General features: G+C 36.6%; 1 protein-coding gene across 23 annotated transcripts in view; it reads right to left on the bottom strand.

The window, feature by feature from the left end:
- LOC109411523 (uncharacterized) overlaps positions 1 to 25,449 on the bottom strand; it is a 163,161-nt gene extending 137,712 nt beyond the window's left edge. For 3 of the 23 annotated variants that reach the window (XM_062852389.1, XM_062852397.1, XM_062852393.1), the window contains exons 1-4: positions 16,956 to 18,277; positions 16,843 to 16,893; positions 9,801 to 9,845; positions 3,876 to 3,920 (exon numbers count right to left, since the gene is read on the bottom strand). In XM_062852389.1, coding sequence (XP_062708373.1) covers positions 3,876 to 3,920; positions 9,801 to 9,845; positions 16,843 to 16,893; positions 16,956 to 16,981 — 167 coding nt within the window. In that variant the 5' untranslated portion in view covers positions 16,982 to 18,277. The other 20 variants (XM_062852408.1, XM_062852405.1, XM_062852410.1 and 17 more) reach the window with 16 other exon arrangements.
- Between the last annotated feature and the right edge of the window lie 272 nt (positions 25,450 to 25,721).

Here is a 25,721-nt window from a genome sequence, read left to right as displayed (position 1 = left end):
GAATAGTTTTTTTTTTGCTTTTCTTTTTAAATTTTCTCAACGGTGGAAAATTTTGTGAAAAACTTTTTCCACTTCATATTTTTTTTTATTTCTGAGAAAATTTGCTTTCATTTCCATAAAAAAATTTTGTTTCTACGATGCTTCGTTCTTGAGTTATAACTTTTCAAAGAAAATGTTTATATGATACATTTGGACATTTTTCAACAAAATTTTCCATAACTCAAAAACGATAAAAAGAGCATTCCAAAAATTCCAGCGATGTAAACTTATGGAATAACCTTCCCAAAAATATTTTTTTTGAACATTTTCCACAAGTTCGGGCATTGTTTTTCCAGCTTTTCTTTAGGAATTTTTTCAACTGTGGAAAACTTTTACCAGTTCATATTTTTTTGGATTTCTGAGCAAATTTGCTTTCATTTTCATTAAAAAACTTTGTTTCTATGACGCTTAGTGTCAGTGGAAAACGAAGAATTTCCACCTGAGTTTTCCAGGAAAACAGGCGATCCTGGATTTTTCTCAATTTTTTTTGGTCATATAGGGTATTGGTTCCCTTATTAAGCATGTGGCTCCCATTTTCATCCCACAAAAAACAAAGGATTGAAGCGCTGTTTGTTTTGTTGAAAACAAAAAGAACGGAGTCAATCGGTGCCGTAATCGCTTGTTTTCGATTAGGATGAAAATGGGAGCATGAGATTACTGATGGCACACATACCCTATTCATGAACCCAGCCAGTGGAAAAAATTTCATGAAAATCTGAGACCCTTCGGCCCAATTCGTACGATAATTAAAAAATGCCCTCATCATTCCAATCCAACAGTTTTCAAGACATAGGTTTTGAAGAAGAATAAAATGAACTTATCTTACTACCTACTCCCTTTTCAGAAGTTTGGTGTGGATAACGGTCATGTAGCGTGAGACCAAAATTTCATCAAAATAATATTTTTTATCGAGACGGATTTGCCATGTATCAGAAGTCAACTGAGAGGACTGATATTGCGCAGCGCTAGTGAATATAACGTGGCTTTTTATGTTTACAAAAATAGATTTTATCCACCGTTTGTCACGTTTGGTATCTTTCTCCGTCTATTTATTAGTTGACAGTTTAATATAATTTATTAAAATAACAATTATTACCAATTATTGCAGATTATTCTTTCAGTGTTGTTATGTTGAAGAATGATTACTTGGTCCGACAAAAAATCAACTTTTGTTCTGCCCAGCTCTGAATTTCACTTTTTCTGATTGCTCACGACTAGAAACCGATTAATCTGAAATTTTGACCCACCCCCTCCTGGGAGAGGGGAGGGGCATTAATTTGAAATTTTGTAAAATCGAAAAATTTCGAGGTTTTCGCATCGCCATTTCGGCTAAATGCACTATATCAAAAAAGGAAAAAGTTGACCACGGAGCCTTAGGGGTTGTGCAACTACCAACAAAATTTCACGAAGATCAGTCAAGCTATTCTCGAGAAAAGGTGTTTTTACGAATTGATGTTTTAAAGATTTCTTATATTGCACGCCAAAGAATCCAACTACTATATTGCACAATTGCTGATTTAACCATGCCGTTTAGCATCATAGTGTGTTCGAGGAAGTTTTTCACTACAATAACGTGCTTCTTTAAACCTGTTGGTAAAAATGATCAATCCCCCTAAAAGTGAGATAAAAAAATTACTTTTTAAATTTTTCAAGATACAAGGTTGATGTCTTCACAAGAGTTGTAGAAAATTCTGTTCTGAATAACTTTGTCGAAGACGCCAAATTCGTAACTCCGTTAGCTTTCAAGATACGTTGCGTTTTTATTACCAACGGCCCCTTGAAAGTGTTTCTTTTTCCTCAATAACTTTTTTTCACTTTTGATTCCACAATTCTATTCTCACAGTCTCCAATAGGTCAATCATTTTTATTTTTTAAATAAGACATTTACTTGTAATTTTGGCATTTGTATGAGGAAATTTGCTTGCAATTGCCTATAAAGAAGTGTGGGGCAAAAATTCAAAAACCGATGATTCGACTGGATTCGGTGTCTACAATAAATTTCATAGCGCCACCTTCATGCTCCAAAGCCTTGTTCTGTATACGGAGCTGAGCTAGCGTCTATATACTACACTTTAGAGTACATTCACACTCTTCCACCTGAGCACTACTTCATTTTTTACCGACAGTCTAAGTTCTCTAGAAGCTCTTCGGTCAATGAAACGGATGAAGCACTCAGCGTACTTCCTGAATGGAATACGCCAAGTATTGAGTGCTTTGAAAAAACGCTCATACACCATCACCATAGCTTGGGTCCCTTCACATTGCTCGATTCCGGGCAATGAGAAAGCGGACTCACTGGCTAAGGTGGGCGCTAGCGAAGGCGATATTTACGAGCGTCAAATTGCCTTCGACGATTTTTTTTGCATTGGTCCGTAAGGAGACTTTAATCAACTGGCAACACAAATGGAGAGATGGGTAAATGGTTGCACTCCATCATTCCACAGGTGTCGAAGAATCCATGGTTCAAAGGGTTGGATTTAGGCCGCGATTTCATTCGTGTAATGTGTCGGCTGATGTCCAACCACTATTTGTTGAACGCACATACCTTCCGTATTGGGGGCCATCCATTAAGTACGTCACGGTCCTAGGGTGGAGGGGGGGGGGGTTTGTGAAAGTGTGACAAGCAATGTATTAAGTATAGGAAAAACCCGTACGAAGGGGGGAGGGGGCGTCGAAAATTCCCAATTTTAGCGTGACGTACTTAATGGATGCTCCCTTGGGCTCTCAGAAAGCAATCTCTGTGTCTGTGGCGTGGCTTACCAGGATATCGAAGATGTCGTGTGGGAATCCAATGATTAAATATCGTGAGGTCAGATTTGAGCTGCATGGGTCCGAGGAAAACAACAGAAACCCATTAGAGAAGTGTTGGAAGGACTTGATTTGGAATACATGAACCTGATTTACCAGTTTTTGAAACGTGTTGATGTCAGAGTTTGATGTAGTACGTTCCTTGTTTTCGTTGTCCGCCTTTTGTCGTCGCCCCCATTCCGTTTGTCCTCTTTTTGTCGTTGTCTACCGGTAAAGTCCTTTCTTTTTGGTTCCGTTACAATTATGGACAATTTGTCCCATCAATGTTTTTAGTATAAGTTAGCAAATAATTTAGTTTTAAACCCATAAATCCCTCCTTTCCAATTTTATTTTATTTTTTTTTCGCGTAAGATTTTCGACTGGAAGTTTAATGTTTTGGAGATTTTGGCTTTCTCAGTCTAGGGAATTCAAACGATTGAATTGGCATTGCCCGACGTTTCGGCTTAATTTATTTGGCCTTTTTCAAGGGTAAAGCTGAGGACTGAGAAAGCCAAAATCTCCAAAAAAATATTTTATCTTCAATCCTTAACCTCGAAACAGCCGCGAGTACTTCGGCTTCCCGAACTAACATAGTATTAAGGCAGTAATAAATTATAAAATGTAAAATCAATGTAAAAACAAAAGATTTCGGCACAGTTATGCACATGTGGCGCCCGAGCCTTCCAAATAAACGAATAAGTAAAAAAAATCTTCCACGAAAAAAATGCTTAAATATGTGTTTGCTATGTAAAATCCTATACAAATTTGCTTGAAACATAGACATGACCGATCGTGCCCGAATTTGGTATAGTTATTTAGAACCTGAAATGGGCCTATAAAACATTGACATGCTTGAATGCGATCGAATTTGACATTTTCCCATATAAAGGATGACGCTTCTAATGGTCAGGATCGATGTTACTGGTGCCTAAGCAAATATTCTAAATTTGAATTTTATGACCTCCAACAGCTCGATACTCTTAGCATGCATTGCAAGTGTTTCATGCATATAATGTTTTATAGTACAAAACAATCATGCCTGTTTTTACCTCTTTTCTAGACTTCCGGGTGTATTTTGAGGCATTGAATCTGGGCTGAAAATGAAATTACCAATTAGTAACGCACTTAATTAGTCTAATTTTATTTATTGAAATCCTAAAATTTTCGGAAGACCTTTAACTATTTTTAATTAACAATGTACAAAATCATGCTATGGCAGACTAAGAAAGTCCTAAAATTAATTACTGTGGAAGTGTTGAAAGAGCACAAAATTGACGAGAGGAAAGTCAGATTTAAGTGGAAACGTAGAGCCATATAGAAAAAAAAAAGAAAAAGTTGCCTCTTAGAAGTTTTCTCGTGTGGTAGTCTGATTCTTTCGAATAAAAAAACATTCACATTTGATACCTTCGACGTGTTACGTTTTGCGCGAGAAACAAACCAGCTCTTTTGTCGTGCTTAGTCGCGGTTAAACACCTTTTCAACTTTTTTCCAAACCGATTTTTTTATAGGTATCCAAAATTACAATTCAAAATGGTTAATGTGATAACTACCATCAGTCACGTGGTTCACACTATCAAAAACTATATTTTAACTTCACTAATCGAAAAGCAATAAAACACAAATTTTGAGTGTTAAGGATGTTCACTATCAACGCCCTGACCGAATCAATTCAAGTGAATATGGTTTTTAATATGATTCGATCCCTCCAGAGTCAAAATCTCATAGAATATAAATTCCAAGTCTTTGATGGTTCAAATTGACAAAAAATGCAAACTTTTGCTTATAAAAACGGTTATGTTGTAGTTGTTAGATACATGCCAACCTATTTCAACCAGTGTATCCTACGATCATGAATTCAATTCAAAATTTATAAGTGGAAATTGGAACTTTTTACTTCAAGAAAAATCAAGAGATACAGCGTAACAGGACACCATCGCAAGAAAAAAATGACTAATTTTGACCAAGAAATTTGCTACTTTCTCGAAACAAGTTCCAAGAACTATCAGAATAACATAAGTAATTATCTTCATTTTGATGCAAAAAGAATCAAATCGGCAGCAGTTTCACTGAAATATATTATGACCACTTCCTATATCTGATAAGCCATCTTTGAAGTTTACTTCAAGAAATCATATGCAACTTCCCAAGATAATATTGGGCATTTTTAGCTAAATACACGTTTGCAAAATTCTTCACTGTACTTTTGAAAATGACTTGTGAAAAAGTATGTTTCTTATTAAAAAAAAAATAAAAAAAGTAGAACTCCATGACGATTTGTTGGATTGGAGTGTTGGATGCAGCAGCCAGCTGACTGCTAGACTCGCAATTTACTACGAAACCAAGGATGGTCAAAAATGGTTCTTCGTGGTGAATGTTGAGGCCAGTAGTCAGTTTCCTATAGAAAAATAATAGAACAATCGAAGGGTGTGTTTGCTGGAAAGTTAAAACTATATGATATCTACCAGAGACGCGCAATGAAAATTACTTTCAGTGTATTTATTTTCTAAAAATCCCTTAAATGTCCTGAAACATTTTTGGAAACATGGGCATTTTTTTATTACCGTACGGGATTGGGCCGAAGGGTCCCAAATTTTCATGAAACTTTTTCCACAGCCAGGGCTCATGGATATATGAACAAAAAAAATTGAGAAAAAATCAGGGTCGCCTATTTTCTCGGAAAACTCAGGTGGAAATTCTTTGTTTTCCCCTGACACTACTTTCTTTCTTTGAAAAATCATAACTCAAGAACGAAGCATCATAGAAACAAAGTTTTTTTTAGAAAACGAAAGCAAATTTTCTCAGAAATCCAAAATTATATGAAAAGGGAAAAGCTTTTTAAAAAAAATTTCACCGTTAAGGAATTTCATAAAGAAAAGCCGGAAAAACTATGCCCGAACTCGTAAAAAACATGAAAAAAAATTTTTGAGAAGGTTATTCCATAAGCTTTAATCGCTGACATTTTTGAAATGCACTTTTTTCCGTTTTTGAGTTATGGCCATTTTTATTGAAAAATGTCCAAATGTGTAATATACCGTCGTTGGGGGTGAGAATGGGTCAAAAAAGGATACTCAAAGATTGTTTTTTAAATAACAAATGCAATTGAAGTCGGAATAACTTTTTATTTGGTATGTATACTCTCCTATGTGGTAATGATAGTTTAGCAAGAAAGTATCACGTTACATGAATTGCTTAGTAAACTACAAATGATTGAAAATTGACCCAATCTCACCCCTTAGAGGGGGTGAGAATGGGTCAAAGTATTCGAAATCACCTATCTAAGAATATAAATTAATTTTATTGATCATATATAGTAAACCTACTTAAAACACAATGTTATCATGACGAATAAAAGCTTAGGTAATTTTAAAAGATGATTAATCCACCTAAAAGGGCTAATACAACCGAAAAAATGATTGAAATTTGATAAAATAACGTTTGTATACCATTTTTAGCCATCATAATCATCCTCATTAAGAGTTTTAACCTCCATGAGAGGAGGGGAGATTACAATGAGGGAGGGGCGAAAAAAGAATGAAAGATTGATTGTAAAAAAACATGCTAGTTTTTGTATACTGCATAAGAAATGTTTAACCAAACCCTCCGTTATAAACTCTTATGTACATGACCATTGGCCTCTATATTGCTGAATCAAATCACTCCATCTCAAGATAGAGGGTCGTTCATATATTATGTTAAGTCTATTTTGTGAGCTTACGATATTGCAGCACACTTAAGATTAGCTGATGATTAGAGGAGCTGTCCATACGCATGGGTGTATTGTTATAAATGATTTTAGGCATTAAACGTATTAACACACTCGTTTGACGCTTCTCGACATATTTTTGAAAGAATGCGTGCTTTAGTCAAAATACGGTAAACATGGCACCACTCTAACGTCAAATGGGGGCTGGATAACAAGTTGAATTTTTAGTTAAGGTTATGTGCTCTCGATAACTTGCTTGACCCAATCTCACCCCCATTCTTAATATTTAGACATAGGGTCGAAAATATTAAGTTTTTAAATAAAAAGAGCAAAGACAGCCCGCTTTTTTCATTACATCAACCAGGTAATACCTACAGCTAACCACTTATAAGAAAATTTATTGTTAGGTACTTGTGTTAAACATTACGAAGGAGAAATTTTTTCAGAGTGATTTACTAGTAGTTTCATCATATATGTTTAGCCACAAATTTAACAAAAAAAACGATTATTGCAAAACATCTTATTCTGCATCATGACGTGTAAAAACATCTCACCTTTGAAATAATCTAAAGTTTTCAATATAAATTAGCGATAGTTATTGAGCTATTTCAAATTTTATGTTTCTCCGTTTTGACCCAATCTCACCCCCCAGACCCATTGTCACCCCCATCGACGGTAAGCCTTTTCTTTGAAAAATCATAACTCAAGAACGAAGCATCGTAGAAACAAAGTTTTTTAATGAAAATGAAAGCAAAAAAAAAATATGTAAATGATTTCTAAAAAAATTTTCACCTTTGAGGAAATTCATAAAGAAAAGCCGGAAAAACTATGCCCGATCTCACCATATAATGCCATATAATACACCATATAATATAATGCGTACATGGTTATTTTTCACAAAAATGACCATATCTCAAGAAAGAAAAAAAAAGTCCATTCCAAAAATTTCAGCAATCAAAGCTTATAAAATTACCTTCTCAAAAATATGTTTGTGAAAATTTTCTGCGAGTTCGGGAATAGTTTTTCCTGCTTTTATTTTTGTATTTTCTCAACGGTGGCAAAATTCGTGAAAAACTTTTTCCACTTCATATTTTTTTTTATTTCTGAGAAAAATTGTTTTCATTTTCATTAAAAAAAACTTTGTTTCTACAATGCTTTGTTTCTTTTCAAAGAAAATGCTTATATGATACATTTGGACATTTTTCAATAAAATTGGCCATAACTCAAAAACGAAAAAAAGAGCATTTCAAATATTTCCGCGATGTAAGCTTATGGAATAACCTTCTCGTTTTTATTTTTGAAAATTTTCCACAAGTTCGGGCATTGTTTTTCCGGCTTTTCTTTACGAATTTCCTCAACTGTGAAAAACTTTTACCAGTTCATATTTTTTTGGATTTCTGAGAAAATTTGCTTTCATATCATAAAAAACTTTGTTTCTATGACGCTTCGTTCTTGAGTTATGATTTTTCAAAGCAAGTAGTGTCAGTGGAAAACGAAGAATTTCCACCTGACTTTTCCGGAAAAACAGGCGATCCTGGGTTTTTCTCATTTTTTTTTTGTTCACATATTCATGATCCCAGCCCGTGGAAAAAATTTCATGAAAATCTGAGACCCTTCGGTGCAATTTGTGCGATAATTAAAAAAATGCCCACATCATTCCAATCCAACAGTTTTCGAGACATAGTTTTTGAAGAAAAAAAAATGAACTTATCTTACTACCTACTCCCTTTTCAGAAGTTTGGTGTGGAAAGCGGTCATTTAGCGTGAGACCAAAATTTCATCTAAATAATATTTTTTATCGAGACTGATATGCCATGTATCAGAAGTCAACTGAGAGGACTGATATTGCACAGTGATAGTGAATATCTGGGACGGGACGTGACAGCTCACTGGTACAAGCCCTCCAATTCTTTTTGTTTGAGTTCATACGGGGGTAACCCCCGTGTTGCCAAAAATATTCACATGCAAATCAACAAAAACTTATTGATTTTTTTCCTCAACTATTTTGCTTTGAGGAGTAAATTACGAAAGATAGGTAGTGATAAAAATGATAAATCTTGTTAGTTATCAACTGTCAGCAATACGAGGTTTAAGAAACTTGTGACTACTAGCAACACGGCTAACTAAACAACAAAGTGCCCTCTTGTAAACAAACGTGAAGGGACGCTACGCTGCTTTTGTCAAATCGACCAATCAGAAGTGGTCTTTTCTGACAGGAAAATGGTTTCGTATTTGCACTAGCACCTGACGGGTACCGCCCCAGGTGAATATAACGTCATAATGACTTTTTTATGTTGACAAAATTAAATTTTATCCACCGTTTGTCAGGTTGGGTATCTTTCTCCGTTTATTTATTTAATTGACTGTTTAATATAATAAATTGAAATTAATATAATAAATTAAAATAACAATTATTACCAATTATTGCAGATTATTCGTTCAGTGTTGTTATGTTGGAGAATGATTACACAGCTTAACAAAAATTAACTTTTGGTCTGTCTCAAGAGCAAACTAATGTGTCTCTGACAGATTTTGAGCCGCTGAATCCGAATCTGGGCTCAGATTTGCTCCAGCACGTCACAATTTTGAGCTATATCGTAATCCGGGGTCAAATTAATCACTTTAAAACAACTTTTGCAGATAACATTAGTGCCAATTCAAATATTGCCAAAAGAATTTCTGTAAAATCAGTACCCAGTGGATCTCCATCAAACCATGTGACAGAATTTTGTTCAACAAGTTTAAACTTTTAGTTAAATTAATTCAAAAATAAAAAAAATTGAGTATGCCACTTTAGGGCGAAATTGATTAGTATACAATTAGGCATCGGTTAAAAAGATAAAAATTTTATCCACTTAATTTTGCTTAATTTCCATGCTTAATGGCTTGCAGTCGATAAAGCCCAAAATCGCATATTTTGCACTTTAATTTGAGGTATAGCTCAAAATTGTGACGTGTTAGAGCAAATCTGAGCCTCTTGAGACAAAAAAAAATTGCGCTGTGTTATCGAACGAATTGAGATTCTGCGATAAAAATTGGAAAATATATTTCATTTTAAAATAACTTTACTATAGCCTATAGGCATTTCTTCTTCTTCCATGCAATTATTCTCAGTATCCTTACTGCCTATTTAGGTTGAAATTGAATTTCGTTATAAAAATAGTCAAACTTTAATCGCTGAAACAACTTAAGTAAGTTTATGAACCCCTGCAGCTCAATTCTCTTTGCATGCAAGTATTTCATGCACATGTTTTCCATGCATGTTTATTACCTCGTTTCTTGAGTTCCGAGCGAACTTTCCTTAGTGACCATTATGCTGAAAAATGAATTTAGCGATTAGTAGAGATTGTGACGGTAAGTCTCTTAATTCATGTAATTCAATTTAGCGAAGTTCTAAAAAATCAGCATTATATTGCGTGTGCGAAATTCCTTTAATAAATAACTGTAAAAGTCTCAACGAACAATAATTTGTAGAAAAAAAAACGATCAAGTTCAATATTTACCTCCGGAAAGAAAAGGAAACAAAATGTCACTAAACGCTAATTTCTTCAGCCCCGCGTAATTTGTAAACCTTGATTTTTTTTGTTGAGGGGAGTTGAACCAATGCGTCCAGTGAGTTCGTTAGCCTTGCTTTCCCATACAGTTCTTTTTCGATTATATCACGAATAAAAAAATAAAACCGCATGATATGTTGGAGCGTGATAAAATTGAAAGTTTATTTTAAGAACTCATTTATTAATCAGAATACACTCACATCCAACAAACGAAAACAAAAGCCGATCAAATAGCCACCAAAATTTAAAAATGACGTAATTATAGTATCTTTTTGTGAAGTTGTGTACCGAATTTAATCTTTTCCGAGCAATCTACCAATTTTGACGGAAAGATATAGTCCTCATATTTCCGATATTGGGAATGGAATGCGTAGGAGTAATAACATCTTCAGAAGAAGTAACGAACGTAAGGACTGTATCGTTAATTATGAGTACACCTTTGAGGCTCTGTATTAAAAAGACTATGTCTTATTTTGACAACTGCTATGTGTCTATGTGCTGTTAACGTTGTAAACAAACGATAACCTTCATCAAAAGTTAAAATTTTTACTCGAGCGGAACAATGCGAGGGCTTACGGAAGAGAATCGAAAATCGATTGTGACCAGGTACTGCAATGAAAAATTATTATCGCTAGGAAAATTAGCAAAAGGTGAATGTGTTAGGGTTTTTGTTGTCCAAAATGCTGTCAAACGATTCAGTATGCATCACACACTGAAAGACTCACCCGGACGTGGCAAAAAACAGGTGCGTTCAAGTCAAATTTGGACAGCAAAATTTTCAAAATTGTTAAAGGAAAATAGGAGGTATCCATCAGAGATTACGCAATAAAGTGTGGAACGACTGTTGGTATGGTTCAGCACGCCAAGGAGGGTAATTCCCTGAAGACCTACCCAAAACAGAAATGTCCCAAAAGCAGTCAAATTTTGGCGGATTATGTGGAAACTCGGGCATGGAAACTGTACGACAATGTTTTGAGCAAAAATTACATGCGCATAATCATGGATAGCCGGGGCCCGTGGCGTAGTGGCTACACGTTTGCATCATAAGCAGATGGTCATGGGTTCGATCCCAGCCCTGGCACTTTCGTCAGTTGTTCTTTCCCCCGAGAGCAGCTGACACTGGCCCTCTTCTGAGCCCATGACTGAAATGAACCCGGATACTTGGACATCGGCGAACGGCATCCCACAATGGACCCCCAATCGGACTGGAATTAGGAACAACCAATATCCACACATCAACATCTCGAGCTCATCATTCTACCATGACAGGGTAAAAAGTGAAAGCAGCGCAACGGCCCCCAGTTCGATGTAGTACAATTAGAAATAGAATACATTTAGGCGCTGTACAAAGTGTACACAGGGAAAAATTTCTACTCAGTGACTGAGTTGGCCTTACTCAGAAATCGAAAAATCCTTTGTTTTCTTACTCAGTTTCCGTTAAAAGTGGGACAACCCATTGCCAATGGGTTGTCCCATTTTTAGCCGAAACTGAGTAAGAAAACAAAGGATTTTTCGATTTCTGAGTAAGACCAACTCAGTCATTGAGTAGAAATTTTTCTCGGTGTATGTACAGCTTCCAATTGGAATCGCTCACGCAGTGCCCTAGTGGACAATAGAGCCTGTAAATTAGGTTAAGTTATTGAAGAATATAAAAAATAAGTCATCTTTTTTTTTGTGGTACAGTGTAGAGAGATGTTAAGCTATTCCCTTAGCGGACTAGCAAAAATAGGAACGTAACAGATCTGTAAAAATAAATCAAACACAGTCCGTATGCAACCCAATGCGTGTTCTAAAACTTCCAAAATATTTTGTCGAACCAACTCTCTGGTCAGTATTCAGTCAAAATTTCAGCTTTGTAAAGCATTCCTTTTGTTAGATAAATAATTGGGAAGTTTTAGGTATAACACGACTCCGGATAATCGAGACTAGCGTCCGGCATACGTTGTACCACCAACCCATTTCCTAATATGCAAAATGAGTATAATATGAAGATTCATACGTCCTTTATTCTTCTATTGTTTTCGAGATTTTAACTGTCATTCTACATAATAATAGTCCCATGTACATATGGAAACCCATACAACATGAAACAATTATGCGTAGAAAGGCATTTTACCTCGGGCTAGTTCATCTCGGGAGGCACGATTTTACGACCCTTGCGAAGGAAGAACTCGCAGCCTTGCTTACCGGTTAAGCCGAGTTGAAGACATCGGCCCTTAGGCAATCCCCCCCGTATGCGTGAATCCCGCAATTCTTTATTACACCAACGAACCTAACCTCAAACTGACTGACAATTCTCAAGTCATTTTGACAGATGTAACATGAGCATGAAAAGGACAGCAACAAGATCGATAAAATAGAATATATGATCCGTCTTTTTCGTGCATGTGTGTGGTCTGTCAAAATGACCTGAGAATTGTCAACAATTTTCATGGCTTGCTGTTTTGGTGTAATGAAGAATATCAAAATGAGAATTGTGCAATGTGTTTAGTTTCGTTTGAAATATAAAATAAGAAGTAAGGCGTTTTTATTGGAACTGGATCTAATGGACGAAAAAGTTAATTTTTGAATTTACCTATTAAGTTATTATACCGTCTACCCTCGTTGGTTTGACCGCATCTAAATCTGAATACTGTTTAATTTGACCCCCCACTAATCTGCACATCGTTCAAACTAAAAATGGTTCAAACGTTATTCTGCTCATGGAACGGGGTGAAATGGAACGCATAATCAAAACAAAACTGCAAAAAGGGTAGCCATCAGTGTGTTATTCCGATATCCACAGGGTTACTAGAAGTTCAAATTAAAAAAAAAAGAAGCCCGTTGGTTTGTATGAGGTGTCGTTCAAACCAACGGGGGTAGATGGTATCTTTTTTACCGCTGCAATAATAGCGGCAACGACATACACGCTAACGCCGGTCAGCACAGAAGTGCATAATTTCCAGACTACACCAAAAATGTGTAACCCTTGCACATTCACAAAATCAGCTCCTGTGTCCGCAAAATCGTTAAATTCGCAAACATTTTTGTACAGCAATCTAGCTAGGTTTACTAGTGACCTTGGAAAACAAAAAAAAATCTACATTTCGCATCTAGACGAGTGTACGAGCTGTTTTTTGAGAATGTGTAACTGTAACACATTTTTGTGTGGTCTGGAAATTATGCACTTATGAGTAGGGCTTACACATTTTAGTGCTGAGCGGTTTTACTGTGTACTAAGGAGGGGAGGGAAGTGTGTGCATAAGCGTAAAGCTTTCAGTGCACGTTTTGCCAAGTGTGCAAACTTTTCCGCATGCATCAACCAACAGAAAAGCATACGCTTGACATTTCAGATGTTTTGTCAATGTTGAGATCGCTGTTGGCATGTTGGATTATGTGTGCGGAAAAATTTGCACACTTGGCAAAGCGTGTACAGGGCACTGTACTGTTTTGATTTTGTTTGGAATTTTGACATTTCCTGGCCTTGTTGTTTACTAAATCTCAATCAGAGCGAAAGAGAGGGTGAGAATTTCGTGCAGAGCCCTACTGAAGGCTTAAGAGTGCGAGTCGTTTTGGTAGGCGTTAGAATAAAATGTATGGAAAGACGCTTATACCTGTCAAATTGAGTGCGTCGGAGAGCGTTCTATTGAGGGCGTGCACCCGCTTTCGATACCGAGTTTTGTTTTCGATCAAAATGGCAACGATATTGAAAAACATTAATTTCACTCGTGGTTGAGCACGCACCGCTGTGAAACCAGACATTAACCCTCGAGCGATCGCGCTGTTGTATTTTGTACAACACGTTGAAAAAATCTCGCTTTTTGTACTCAGCATCAGTGTGGTGCTGACGCAGGTAGTCAACCGCGCGAGTTACGGAAGGTTAAAGGTGTATCGGAACAAGGTGATAGCGGAAAAAATCCGGCAGCAAATTGCGACGGAATTGAAAGAAGAAGTGACAAGTAATTTAGACCACAGTAGTTTGTTTTTGTGTGACAATCTAATGTTTCGCTTTTTCGTTTTAAGTGGACGACGTCAAGAAACATGGAAGTCTGTACGGAAGGAGCTCTGTCAAGTATACCAAAAGCACGATCAGGTGATGAAGCACCCCTCAATTACGAGACTTACACCACCTGGCCTTATTTTGACTCACTGCTGTTCCTGAAGGATAACATGAGACCACGAAAATCGTTCGCTTATTTCACCCTGATGGTGCTGAGACATTCAGGAATGCTAATACGCAAGAAACTGGAACAAATCATACAAGTAATCAGATTGAGATAGTTGAAATCCCGGAACCGACAGAAATTGACCGCACCGATAACGACGATTACAACGCCGGCCTCAAAAAGAAGAGCTCAGTATCGTCTCATCGATATCAAGGCGAAAAAATTGCAGCTTTTTTAGAAAAACTCCATAAATGAATCACTGGAGACGGTGAAGATTGAGCTTTTTCCCCACGCCCGGCGGCAGTTGCTGCCGGAGGAAAAAATTTAGCCTAGTGTTCAGAGAACAACAACAAGAAAACTAGAAAAAAATCCGAATTTGAAAAAAATACTACGAGATTTTTTTTATTTTTCATGAAAAATTGTATTTTTTTTTTTAATCGCCCTAGTGTGATATGAAAGAATGACCGCCACTGGTTCTGTGGTTAAAACACGAATGTCGTATGTTTTATCGTCTGATTGAATCGTGACCCATGGAGAACGCTGTTGGTCGGTCGTCGACTTAGGGTGATCAAATTATGCTTACTTGCATATGCTTGCGTTCGCAACGAATGATAATTCATGCGACTCAATCAAAGCAAGCAGTGGCTTTTAATAAATTACAATGGTCCACTGCACGAACTTGTGTCGGCACCGCTCAAACGTCAAATTTCCTGTGGGAGAAAGCAGGCCAGCACGAATTCGTGCAGTGGACCATGTTGTACAAATAACATTGCGGTATGAAAGTATTCATTAGCGTGGGTCATCGGAACCGTTTTCTCAGATCAAAGCTTTTTTGGATCCGTTTCGGGTCCTGAGTATCTGTGCAAAATTTGAGCACGATCGGTTGCGTCCACACTTTGCGCATTGCAATTGAAATTTGTATGGGATTTTGTATGGGAAAACATACTTTTTTGCATTTTTGTCATAAGTTGAAAAAAAAATGTCTGAAACTTTTTAACCGATACTGTAAAATGATTGCCTAGGATCAAGGTTGCGACCATTCATTTGCAAAGATTTACATTCATTTGCTATTATCTCAGTTCAGAAGCATGCTATCGAAAAACAATGTATGGATGAATTTAACCTTGTAGTTTTATCTGAAAGTTTGCCGAATAGCATTGAGGTCGCACCAGCATACCAAAGTCGTGAGCGAGCTGTGAAGGCAACTTTCCACAGCGTGAATGTAATTTACATTCACTGCGTGGAGAGTTGCCTTCACAGCTCGCTCACGACTTTGGTATACATTTGCGACCCCAATGTTATTCGGCAAACTTTCAGATAAAATTACAAGGTTAAATTCATCCATACATTGTTTTTCGATAGCATGCTTCTGAACTGAGATAATAGCAAATGAATGTAAATTTTTGCAAATGAATGGTCGCAACCTTGCCTAGGATGTTCTGAAAAACTTTGTTGAAGACCGCAAAACGATCCGATGCTTGTGAAAATAGTTATAACCAACGAACCGCATGCATGTGTTTATGTTTTAACATGTAAAGGAATAACAATAGCAACAAAATCATGCTGTATCGCCAAGCAATGCCAACGCTATAACTTTTTTCATAAGCATCAGATCACTTCGCGGTCTTCGACAAAGTTTTTCAGGACACCTAGGTTATGTTTTCACATTATCGGTTACATGGTTTTAGAAAAAATCGAGCTTGTTATGAGAGAATGCAAAAAAGTGTGCTTTCCCATGTAAAACCCCATACAAACTTCAAACGCGATGCGCAAAACGTAGACATAACCGATCCTGCTCAAATTTTGCACACTTATTTGGGTCCTGAAATGGGATCAAAAAAGCTTTGATCTGATAGGATATCATTGAATTTTTCATTTTTCCATATAAACGATGACCCACTCTAGTATTCATACTACACTAGCGTAACAGCTGAATGATTTTTTTTAAATTGAAATGTACTACAATGTTTCAAATATGTATATTTTTCATTTTCGGGGTGAGCACCTTGGCTTTTCATACATTTTTTTTGGAACAGCCTACTGCATGGTGGAAATGTGGTATACTTATTGTAAAACTACCAGTACATATTGAAATGTTATCAAATATTTTGTGAATGAAATGTTTACTCAACTGAAAGTCGTGGAGACGATGGTTACAGAATTTCACATCGAAATTTATCATATTTAATAAAAAAAAGGCTTTTTCTAACGAAATCTTGCATAAATGGTACACATTTTAAAACAAAATCCTCAAAACAGATCACATCAATTCCGTCACGATTACAATTACTTCAAACTAGCTGACCCGGCAAATCTTACGTAATAAAAAACTAATTAAATAATGCTTTCAACGAAAACTTGAAAATTCACGTATTTCAACACAATAAGAAATGATATAATGTGACCTTTAGATGTCAAGCATGCCGATAATGTCTGATGTGTCTTCGTCAATCTTCTCTTCAAAGTTCAATCAAAAGCCTGTTTAATTACTGCACTCTTCACTCACCACCTGCAGTTGAAAACCACTGTTTCACATAATCTCGTATTTTTTTGTATTTTCGTTTGATAATGATCCCAAATAAAGATAGGAATAATCAGTTTGTTAGTTACTTACCCATTGTTGGGAGACGCGTCAATCAACTGACCATGCCATAAAGCCAGAAAGCTAAAATCAACGTTTTTAATTAGTTTCGTTGTTCAAATATTGAAACATTTTCAGTAACGTACCACAAGCACCAGCCTAATGATGGCATTCTTGATGCAAATTCTTATTTTCTATGCTCTCGAAACCTCTGCACCGCCTCACGGTTGCGAGCAAACTAAGCAAGAACGTTGAGCGGGATTCCACGATCGCTCGATTGCTGCATATTAGTCAGAATGATAAGGTGAAAGCAAAAATGTAAATGGTAAGAACAATACTTGATCTTTCACAAGTAACACGACGATGCTCTTCAACACGGAGGAGAGTCTAGAAAAATCCTATCCGCTATCAGCAAAGACTCACAAGCCGTGTGCACACGATGACTCCGGCTGTGAATTTTGAATTTCGAATTTGAAAACTGATTTATTCCCACGTGGTTATAATTAAATTTTGATTTTTTCATGGTTCAAACTACAATCCACAATTGCAGAGGGATTCCCAGGGCAAGATCATGAACCCAATCACCGTTGCGTTGAGATTACGAGCAGCAGTGAGAGTTGAAATACAAACAAAGTATTAGCGTTAACTTGGGGTAAAACCGGTACGATAGGAGAAACAGTATTGTGTGTTTCGCTGAAAAACAGAAATCCTATAAAAAGTGTTTGCAAATAGTTTGTAGAAGCACGCGATTATGATAAAAAGTGTGGATCGGTTGTAATAAACTAAATCACGGACAAATAAAGGAATAATGGTATCAAAAACATATAGAAGCGCGTTTACACTTGTTTTAATAGTTGTTCGTTTTCGCACATCTGCTTGTTCGATGTCGCGCATAATATAACGAAGCAGGTATAATAAGCAACAAACGAAGATAGCGTAATTCGAAGAAAAAAAAGCGGTTCTAAAAAAGGAAGTAGTGGGATTCCCTGCTTTGATATATCAGTAGTGAGTGCTACAGTCTGAGTCCGAATGTATGTTTATTAGTGTTAACTCGATTACGGTACGGTACTACAAACGCAGCTTAATGGTTAATTTTGGCAATAAATGGCTACAGACAAATCGATCACGATATGCATGGGAGGTGGTCAAAGTTGTATGGAGAAACTTTAAATTTGATCGTATCAAAGCTTTTTCAATCTGTATTTGCGTCCAAAACAAGTGTGCAAAATTTGGGAGCGATTGGTTGCGTCCCCGTATCCTGCATTGCGATTGAAATTTGTATGGAAGTTAGTATGGGATAACGTGCTTTTTCGCATTTTACTCATCAGCTGAATTTTTTGGTCTAATACCATGTAACTAATGATGCTAAAATACAGCCTAGGATATGTCGAAAAACTTTGCTGAAGACCGCAAAGTGATCCGACGCTTGTGAAAAAGTTTTTCGCCTGGTAACTTAGGCCAAAAATTGAGATTTTATTATTGATGTTATTCCTTTACATGTTAAAAGTTAAGCATAACCGGGCTTTGCGGTCTTCGGCAAAGTTTTTCGGATCACTTTGCGGTCTTCGGCAAAGTTTTTCAGCATATCCTAGGCTATACTTCAACTTAATTAGTTAGATCGTTTTAGACAAGAACTTTCAATTTATGAGAAAAATGCAAAAACGCACGTTTTCCCATACTAAATTCCATACAAATTTCAATCGCAATGCGGAATACTGGGAAGCAACCAATCGCTCCCAAATTTTGCACAGTTGTTTTGGACGCTAATAGGAATCGAAAAAGCTTTGTTCCAAAAAATCGACTTTGTTGACCCAGTCTAATGGTTATATGTATCAAAAGCCACTCGTCGACTCGACTCGTATATTGATCCATTCTCATAGTGCGACCGATACCAATAAATTCTAATAACACAGGCGAGTTGATAGACTTTTTCAGTTGTATGTGACTTATGCCGATCTGTGAAGACGGGCTTGGTGGTCTAGTGGCTACCGCTTCTGATTCGTATGCAGAAGGTCATGGGTTCAATCCCTGGCCCGTCCTTGTCATCCTACTTTGTATCTTTCTATCCATTTTCTCTCGCTCTCTCTTCTCTACATATACAACTTATGTATATTCATATGTTCATAGCCATCGCTAGAACCAGAAACGAATTGAAAAAAGTCGTTTCCCTCCCTTCTTCCAACTTCCACTCCCAGCACAGTGTGTATATACGCCTATAAGTTATGCAACCAAAGCGTGCTGTGCCGCTTGACCTTATTCACCTTATTCACCACACAATCTATCACGAACACTATAAATAACCCTATCCATGGATCGCATCACCGACCCAACGATGACTCCCAGATCTCCTATCCTTTCCGTCTAACAAATACCCCGTCCGTGCGGGTTGTGGGGACGCAGAGTGCTCTCGGTCTCTAGTAGCAACAACCAGTACACTCTAACATTCCTTTCCCTTCCCAGCTGACTATAAGGACTTGGCCAGCGCCGTTATTGATCAAATATGCATGAGCTGCTAAAATTGCGCTTTGAGAATAAGTGGAATGTCCCAGCCCCTTATTCAGTTGGATCTCAGTGCAACTGGTACCAGTTCAGATCAATCAAGGAGGAGCAACCATTGACATGTATAGTCAGAATTGATCGTTGATCGTATGTGACTTATGCCGATCTGTGACTTAATTGTTTATTTTTAGAATAAAGGCTTAACTTTTTATTTAACCTCGACATAAATGACGAGTCTATAAGCTGTGCCAAACCGTGCAATATCTGGCTATTAACCCTAGATTATAGGTTTTAATTAATTGGAAATTTACCCTCAAAAGGAAAACAGTCAACTTCTCTTGTTTCCTTTTAAAAAGTACATATAACGAGTAAATGAGTTAAACAATGATTTACAGATTATATTAGATAGGTACATGGTGATGGGGTAAACTCAAGGTTACCCTACAGAAACGGCCTGAATACGAGGCCGAGTAGGAGATTCTAACAAAAATATAATAATTAATTATTACAAACCAAGATATTTATAACTCATTATGATATAATCATGTTTAACAGCAATCCGTGTGCGTGGATGGATACTGATTTTTTACTGTCACGGTTTAGGCTGAGTTAATCAGTTATCACCATACTGGTTCTCTATTTGGCCATAGTGGTCGGGCCTACTACGGGCTCCAGAAGAAACTGCGTTCGAAAAAGATTCACCCACGCACCAAATGCACCATGTACAAAACGCTAATAAGACCGGTAATCCTCTACGGGTACGAGACATGGACCATGCTCGAGGAGGACCTGCAAGCACTCGGAGTTTTCGAGCGACGCGTGCTAAGGAGTGTGGACGTCTGCAGGAGAACGGTGTGTGGCGGAGAAGAATGAACCACGAGCTCGCTGCACTTTACGGCGAACCAGGACCGGATTTATAAATGTGGGGGCCCGGGGCCACAGTGTTGTGGGGGGCCTTAATATAGAGGATATATTTTTGCCGATATAACATGAAAAATAATAATCATTCTTACAAATATAATGATGAAGGTATTAATGTCGTTGAGGAAGCATTTGTAGAACAACAAGCAGAGCTAGGTAAAATGTTGATACCGTCGTTGGGGGTGAGAATGGGTCAAAAAAGGATACTCAAAGATTGTTTGTTAAATAACAAATGCAATTGAAATCGGAATAACTTTTTATTTGGCATGTATACTCTCCTATGTGGTAATGATAGTTTAGCAAGGAAGTATCACGTTATATGAATTGCTTAGTAAACTACAACTGATTGAAAATTGATCCAATCTCACCCCTTAGAGGGGGTGAGAATGGGTCAAAGTATTCGAAATCACCTATCTAAGAATATAAATTAATTTGATTGATCATATATAGTAAACCTACTTAAAAACAATGTTATCATGACGAATAAAAGCTTAGGTAATTTTAAAAGATTATAAATCCACCTAAAAGGGCTAATACAACCGAAAAAATGGTTGAAATTTGATAAAATAACATTTGTATACTGTATCACCATTTTTAGCCATCATAATCATCCTCATTAAGAGTTTCAACTTTCATGAAAGTAGGGGAGATTACAATGAAGGAGGGGCGAAGAAAGAATGAAAGATTGATTGTAAAAAAACATACTAGTTTTTGTATACTGCATAAAAAATGATTAACCAAACCCTCCGTTATAAACTCTTATGTACATGATCATTGGCCTCTATATTGCTAAAGCAAATCACTCCATCTCAAGATAGAGGGTCGTTCAAATATTATGTTAAGTCTATTTTGTGAGCTTACGATATTGCAGTACACTAAAGATTAGCTGATGATTAGAGGAGCTGTCCACACGCATGGGTGTATTGTTATAACTGATTTTGGGCACTAAACGTATTAACACACTCGTTTGACGCTTCTCGACATATTTTTGAAAGAAAGCGTGCTTTAGTGAAAATACGGTAATCATGGCCCCACTCTAACGTCAAATGGGAACTGGATAACAAGTTGAATTTTTAGTTAAGGTTATGTGCATTCGATAACTTGCTTGACCCAATCTCACCCCCATTTTTAATATTTAGACATAGGGTCGAAAATATTAGGTTTTTAAATAAAAAGAGCAATGACAGCCCGCTTTTTTCATTACATCAACCAGGTAATACCTACAGCTAACCACTTATAAGAAAATTTATGGTTAAGTACTTGTGTTAAACATTACGAAGGAGAATTTTTTTCAGAGTGATTTACTAGTAGTTTCATCATATAAGTTTAGCCACAAATTTTACAAAAAACGATTATTGCAAAACATCTTATTCTGCATCATGACGTGTAAAAACATCTCCCCTTTGAAATAATCTAAAGTTTTCAATATAAATTAGCGATAGTTATTGAGCTATTTCAAATTTTATGTTTCTCCGTTTTGACCCAATCTCACCCCCCAGACCCATTGTCACCCCCATCAACGGTACCCATAGAATTTATTCATAACAGATTTGAAATTCTAGCGTGAATACAATGGTAAAAGGAAATTATATGCAGGAAAAATGCATTTCACAGCATTAGATCCCAGATTTAGTAGAAATTCATGCCAGAGTTCATAGAGAAACTGCAAATAGAACTTATAGCTAAAATGTTCAAGAAATTTCTCTTGAATTTGTGGTGCAATCGGTGCTGTCATTTTTACGGAATCCAAAGAGAATTTCTTGTGGATCCCTGCTGCAATTTCAGGAAAAGTTGCTGGTCGATCACCATAACGAATGAACACTTAACAAATGCTAGTTCTAATGCGAGTGCAAGGGGGAGTCCACAAAATTATGAAATCAAAAAGGAAATTATAATAGAAAATGCTGAACAAAATTTGGTGGGCTAGTTGGTGGAAGCACCTGGAGAAATTTCTGACTTCCAATTTCCAATAGAATTTCTGAATTTTCAATAGAATTTCCTATTAAATTTCATGAAAATGTTCGGCGGAAAACCCGGACAAACTTTTTATCAATTTCGCCACAAGTTTCTTTTATTTTTTTCTCAAGAAATCTATGGCTTTTATCAGGAGTTCTCTATGGATCCAGCCTTATTTCAGTAAGCAAATTTCCTAATTAAAAAAAAAACTGAAACTCTTCAAAATAACCATTCTTAAATTCATGCTAGATTTCATCTAAAAGATGTTTCAACAGTTTAGGTGTTCTCCGATTTGAGTAAATCGTCAGGTGCCCAAGTGAAATCAAACTGAAGAATTCTAAGAATACTTTTAGAAAATAAATTTCTAAATAAAATCTTTTAACCCTTTATATTATGGAAATTGTGATTACATGATTACATGCTCAAAACATTTTTTTTTTTGAAACAAACTTTCACAAATCTAGGTGGCAATATAGTTGCCACTGCCCGTTTAGTCCAAAAACGAGCTTTGAAAGTGGCAATATACAGGGGGTGGCCAAAATGTTTGGGATAGGCAACTTTTTTCTCTCACAAAAAAAGTTCAAAACGCTGTAACTCTTCATAGAGTGCATTAACAATTCTCATATTTTGACTGTTTGTTAACCTACTATATGTGCATCATTTGTACAATTTTGAGTTCGATTGGCTAATCTTTCGCAAAGCTAGAATCGTTATCGTAAAACACTATTTTTTAGACAACTAATTTATGAACTGTCATATCTCGGAAACCAGTGAACTAAATTGAATGAACTTTCGAACGTTTATCAAGAATACATTGACGCCTCTCATGTCATTAAAACATAGGTACTTTTTGAACGTTGAAAAAAGTTATCATAGATTGAAACTTTTTGGATCTTTCTTGAAAAAAATGTAAGTTTTTTACATCAATGTCATTTAATTTTAGTTTTGATATCCAAAGATTTTCTGCTTCTGTTCTCAAGATATCTCTGATAAGATGTATTAGTGCCTATTTGGATTGAAAGGATAACGCATTAAGTAATTTTTGTATGATATTGTAAATTTGACTTATTTTCCTCTATATGGGTGAAAATGTCAAACCGGTATAACTTTGTCCATCGTGAGAAAATATTACATTTTATGGCGTCATATCAAGTATCAATATACTGTTGATAAACGTTAAAAATTTCATTCGATTCGGTTCACTGGTTTCCAAGATATGACCGTTCAAAAGTTAGTTTTCTAAAAAATAGTGTTTTATCAGAACGATTCTAACTCGCGAAAGATTAACCAATCGAGCTCAAATTTGTACCAATCATGTACATATAATAGGTGAACAAACAGTCAAAACTTGAGAATTGTTGATGCACTTTATGAAAAGTTACAGCATGTTGAACATTTTTGTGAGAGGAAAAAAAAAAGATGCCTATCCCAAACATTTTGGCCATCCCCTGTAGTTGCCACTGCCCGTTTAGGCCACCAGCGCTGGTGGCAATATTCTTGTCACTGCCCGTTTAGGGTACTTTTCTTCTTTCGACTTCGACAAAAAGCCGGAAAAGAGATTTTAGAGTGGATTAGGATACCATGGGTTAATATAAAGTGTATAGTTCAGCTCATGTCAACCCATAAATTGATTATTTCTTAAAATAATTACCAAATCTATAACACAGAGAACAGACATCCAAGTCCAGTTCCGAAACTGTGTAAGGAATTTAACGGCCATTTGAAATCGGCAACACAAGTGGCAATAGCGTGGCGCTGTAATCGGTTGATTTCCCATACTAATTTAACCCTTTGGAGCCGGAGGGGTCATATACGACCCCGGCGATGAAACCGAGCATAACAAACGTGTTCGACACCAGCGAGGTTGCGTCGACAGTGGCGAAAAAATCGGCTCCAAAAGGTTAATTCACCACTTGAAATGTTTCAATTCACCACTGACTGTGGCAATACGGTGTTTGGTGGCGTTAGTGTTATCATCGTGTATTGGTTTGTAACCTTACTCAAGTTAAGATTGAAATCCTTACACAACTTTCCGAATGAAGTTTGGTCTAGCCTGGATGTCTGTTCTCTGTGTCTATAATTTTACAATAAGTTTGAGCTAATTTTCTTCACGCGGTCAAATTCAGCCATTTTTTGAGACTACAAATGGCTTCCAAATTGTTGTTTAAGCTTTGCTTAGTACCAAAAAACAATAGCAGGCGTTGTTAGTTATACAAATTTTGCGTAAACCAAAAAAGAAGCTCGAAATAATTTGATATAAAACAGAAAAAAATAAAAACAGTAGGTGGCAAAACAGTTGTTACTGCCTTATAAAGAATTAATTCTTCCAAGAGTTCTATAGAAAATTCAACAAAATGTTTTCAAAAACTCTAGGCAGAAAAAAAAGAAATTCAGCGGGAATTTTTGACTCTGCTACTCATAGAGTTTGGAGTTCCTCTAGAATTCAGTCGAAGATTTTTTCAGGATTTCCGGTATTTTTGCTACAGCAATTGCACAAAAAAGTTTTGGAGGCAAAATTTAGATTTTTATTAATATCTGGAGAAGTAATTGCAATCTTTCTCAAAATAATACCAATGTATCACATACTCTGGCCAGTAGACAGTAATTTGAAGTTCTTATGATAAAAATCAATTCTAGAGAAGTTTCTTGCATTATTTTTAATCTTGCTTCACATTTTTTTTGTGAAGTTAAATTTTGTGGGGGCCCTGAAATGTGGGGGCCTCTTAAATCCGGCACTGCGGCGAACCCAGCATCCAGAAGGTGACCAAAGCCGGAAGGATACGGTGGGCAGGGCATGTTGCAAGAATGCCGGACAACAACCCTGCAAAGCTAGTGTTTGCAACTGATCCGGTTGGCACAAGAAGGCGTGGAGCGCATAGAGCACGATGGGCGGACCAGGTGGAGCGTGACTTGGCGAGCATCGGGCGCGACCGAGGATGGACAGCGGCAGCCACGAACCGTGTATTATGGAGAAATATTGTTGATTCAGTTTTATCTTGAATTTGATGTAATACTAAATAAATGAAAATGAAAATGGTTATTTGAGATAGTTTTGATGACAAGACATATTCAGAGTTTTAGAGTTTTGATGACAAGACATATTCAGATTCTTGCTATTAAAACTTTCATAATAATTCAAATCTTGAAGGCATTCTACATTTTCACTATGGCCAAATAGAGAACCACTCTGGCCATAACTGGTACACTTACCCTAGTTCATTTTCTTGAAAAAAAAAACAATTCCAGCCTCCAGCTCATAAAATCGTCTTTTTAAAAAGTATCATAAATAATGCTTAAATTTGATACTAAGTAGGGTCTGGGACCATTTGGGCAGGAGCACCTATTTTGGGCACTTGCTGCTATAACGCCGTCAATTTCAAACCGATTGACTTGAATTTTTGTACATGGCTAGATACTGTACATATCTGATCGTGTCTCAAAAATCAAGTCAATCGGTTTAAAATTGACTGAGTTATAGTAGCAAGTGCCCAAAATAGGTGCTCCTGCCCAAATGGTCCCAGACCCTATGCTCTGAT

The sequence above is a fragment of the Aedes albopictus genome, chromosome 2 (genome assembly GCF_035046485.1).
Source record: "Aedes albopictus strain Foshan chromosome 2, AalbF5, whole genome shotgun sequence".
Lineage (NCBI taxonomy): Eukaryota > Metazoa > Arthropoda > Insecta > Diptera > Culicidae > Aedes > Aedes albopictus.
Note: the sequence above shows the minus strand (reverse complement) of the source record. Positions and strands in the feature narration are given on the sequence as shown.